This window comes from Strongylocentrotus purpuratus, unplaced genomic scaffold, assembly GCF_000002235.5.
Source record: "Strongylocentrotus purpuratus isolate Spur 01 unplaced genomic scaffold, Spur_5.0 spur5_scaffold_21, whole genome shotgun sequence".
Classification (NCBI taxonomy): Eukaryota; Metazoa; Echinodermata; class Echinoidea; order Camarodonta; family Strongylocentrotidae; genus Strongylocentrotus; species Strongylocentrotus purpuratus.
The window spans coordinates 23,917,829-23,921,557 of NW_022145607.1; the positions used below are offsets into that span (position 1 = coordinate 23,917,829).

A 3,729-nucleotide genomic window follows, 5' to 3' on the forward strand; every position below is an offset into this window, starting at 1 on the left:
CTTCTGTCTCTAAAAATTCAATTTTCTTTAAAGGACCAATTTTATGGAATGAGTTACCTCCTAACGTTAAATCAAGCCCAACTCTGAATACATTTAAAAGAAGATACAAACAATTACGTTTTTGTGAATAGTATTTTATTAGTTTTTATATATGCAATCAGGTTTTAGATGTTAGGTGTTGTTATGTGTTAGGGGTTAAGTGTTATAAGTTAAAATTGTCGCTAGGGACCAGCCCCACACAAGACTTAAATGTTCTTTCTTGCTGGTTCCTCATTCGTATATATATTTGTATTTTATGTTTGTCTTTCGTTATGTTATTTGTATGTACTTTACTTATCTGTAAATATCAATGTTTTAATCATGTATGTTTTTTATATGACGAATGAAATAAAATGAAATGAAATGAAAATGAAATGAAATGAATCATATACATGTTTCGTTTACGTTTAGCTACAAGTGATATATTTTGGTTCAGTACATGGAAACAATATTATAAACATGTATTCAAGATAATAGGATTTGCATACTATGTCTAAACAAGTCGTCATCGATTGTCGAAAGTCGAAACGACTAATTATGATTCGAAAACCATTTTTCTTGATAGAAATTTAAAAAGACAAAGTCAGCCCAGAATATAAAGAGCGTTTCTCGTCAAGTTCTTCCTTTGTCGTGTCCTTTAACTTCTTCAGGAATTTATCCACCTTTTCTTGCAGCACTTGTCTTTGCCTCTCTTTAATCTCCTTATTCCTCTCCTCTATCTGTTTCCTCCGTTCTTCTGACTCTGCGGCTGCGACGTTGTCGATGTGCGTGATTTTTCGGAGCTCTCTCGTCGTCCTTCCGTGCAACGAGATCGTCTTTTCGTTCACTGCTCGGACTTTTCCGGAAGCCGAGATACTGTTCTGCGAAAGCGCCATGTAGGACATGCTTCGGGCTCGCCTGCGCGATGATGGGGGTGTTCCAACTGCTGATGAAGTATCCTGCAGTGTCTCGGCTTCTTCAACTGCTGTTCCAGTTTTTTCCTTGACGTCCTTTTCACCGATTTCCGATTTTGAAGCCAACTTCGGAGCAGCGGTTTTGGGACGCCTTCGCAACAACCCTCGTTCCATAATCACCTTTGCTTGAAGTCCATTCTCTGCTGCCTGACCGACCTCGTTGGGTGACTGCCTGCGTTGTTCATCTGCGCTAGGCAGTGTCCTGCGCAAGCTTTGGCTTCTCGGCCGTCTGTTTCCCGATGCGATATGTCTGTCCAGGACACCAAGAGCTTTTCCATGACCTTGTCCAATCTCACCTATCTCTGATTCCGTTTTATCCGCTGTTGTGCCGGGTCCCTCGCGGTGTTGACGAGTCGACGGTGTGCTGTGGGTTATATCGGGTAGTCTGTTCTTAATCTCTGTTGATGGTGTCTTTGCGCCATCTGATGATTCATCTGGTTCTTGAGAAGCGAGGGAGATTCCCCTCCATCTGAGTAGCTTTGTGTGAAGTCGAGGAGACATGGGTGGAGACCCGTCTGGGGTTTCTGTTCCAGAAGCACTATCTGCATCCCCCTATGTAAATGAATGTGGAAAATATATTGGTAAATGGTAGAATAGAATGAATATGAAGTTTATAATCGTCTCCCTCAACATCGCTATTGCCATTTTTTTTTAACCCTAAACAATTGCAGAAATGGTATGCTTTCAAAACCATTGAATTAAGCAAATATCAAGATAAAATTTAATGATTCCGTCAATGTCGAGAGAGAAATTTCATCTGTTTAAGTTGCATTACAAAATATTATTATTTTTTTTTTTTTTAATTATTTGAAGTTTATTAACAACAACAAAATGTATGTACATCATAACACATAGTATGCAAGGCAAAACAATAAAATACAAACTGTACATAATGTACGAAACGATAAATTACTGCAAAAGCTTAATTAATGCTTACATAAAACACATTTATACAAAAGATAGCAGACAATAACAAATTATATTTATACGATATGGAGCAGAGTGTAGAATAGACGATTGGAGATAAAGAAGCAAATGGGATAATGATATGCTCAAAATTAAAGAAACGGAAGTAAACTTAAAGTGGAAAGCTTTGCTTATGAGCTAATTATTATCCGTCGCTAATTTAATGGAATATTAAAGGGTGAAGAATAAAGGTTGATTGAAGAGTCAATTAAGTCTTTCTTCGATGTATGGTTTCTTGAGAGAAAAAAGATAACGAAGCTTACCGCTTGTGCAGCAGCCCGAGCATTCTTCAGCCGGGTCGACCTGAGCAAGTTACTGAACGCCACCGTCGAATTCAACATCGCTTTCCTCTGCGACTCCAGAATCCAACAATCTTTCCGAAGCCTCATCGTCTCCTGGTTCCGATCGACCTTCGCCCTCGACTTCGCCGCTCTCAGCCGGTCCATCACCCCTACCAGGTTCTCTTCTTCGCCCTGGTTGGCGAACTTGACGTTGCTGTTGTCGTAATACCCGATCGCTCGTGTGGTCGTCAATTTGTCGACGTCGTCCTCGTTGCCGCCTAAATTGGCTTTGGTTGGATTCTTCGAGTAGGACGTTGAGGGGAGCGAGGAGTATGTCCGCGAACGTGGACGTCCACCAGCTATGTTGTTGCATTGCATTTTAGTTCTACTTTGTCATATACTTGTAGAGTTCATTAATTATCTCGAACTTCCTCAATGTTTTTTCTCTCTGTTACATAATCCATGATCCGGTAGTATATTTACAAAAGTCACGTATTGTTTCACCCTAATCAGTATTTATTGGTACTATCGAGATATTATGTGCATATTATAGAGACTTTGAAGTCGCAGCCATTTATCTTTGCTCTTCCTTTTCTGCGGCCTGTGAGAATATCGTGTGCTGTAGTATATTATGTTGGCTTTTTCCCTCAAGTTGAAGACAACGATGTGCAATTTGATCGATGCAAGTAATCCTTAGGATATTTAGCTGACGTCCGCGAGAGAAATAGAGCAAAATGCTGTGACCGATAGGAATTCCTCCTGAGACTGAGTTTTGATGTTCAAAATACGATGGTGGTCAACGGGGGTTTCCCCCTTCTTTAGGTTACATAACAAATGTTAATAATGATCAACGTTTTACAAGGAATCGAGGATCCACACCCCTCGCATTAGGCATATCACGTAAACTGGACTTTGCATACTCCTAGTCCTACCTTTAACAGGCGAGCTGAACTGGGCATCCAAGTCCTGTAGTTAAAAGTGATAAGAGAATTAAATTAGTCTCAGGAACATCAGCATATATCTGTTCACTTCAAAAGGAAACTGCACGACTGTTGTATCTATTTCTTGCTTGTATGTAATGCATAAGTATATTAGTTATAAACTAGTTCGTATATTACATTTATTAATTGGCAATCATTTCAGTTCGGAAGCAATACTCGGGTCATTTGATAAATAATGACTGTTTACTTGGTTCAATTGTAATCTTTTCGATTAGCGTTAATTAGAAATATTAGAGCCATAATGATATCGGAGTATGATTAATCCGATCAGTAAATAGTCCTACGAGATAACCCGTTTGAACAAGTTGCAGAATCATAGATAGCCTACTTGTACATTCTGTTTATAAATACTAAAAGGAATTTATACGCTGTTCTGTAGCATGGTAACTTTACATTTCATTTCATTTCATTTTTATTTTTTTCATTTCCAACAAAATACAATATAACGAATACAATGTAAAATATATACAAAACATAGTCTTAACAGTA

The 3,729-nt window shown here is 38.6% G+C and overlaps 1 protein-coding gene across 1 annotated transcript; it reads right to left on the minus strand.

Moving 5' to 3' along the window:
• Positions 1 to 435: 435 nt before the first annotated feature.
• Positions 436 to 2,942, minus strand: LOC100891829. The gene is made up of 2 exons (XM_003730604.3): positions 2,222 to 2,942; positions 436 to 1,544 (listed from the first exon to the last, which is right to left on the minus strand). The coding sequence occupies exons 1-2, from the start codon at positions 2,615 to 2,617 to the stop codon at positions 609 to 611; spliced, it is 1,332 nt and encodes a 443-aa protein (XP_003730652.2). The 5' UTR covers positions 2,618 to 2,942; the 3' UTR covers positions 436 to 608.
• Positions 2,943 to 3,729: the final 787 nt, after the last annotated feature.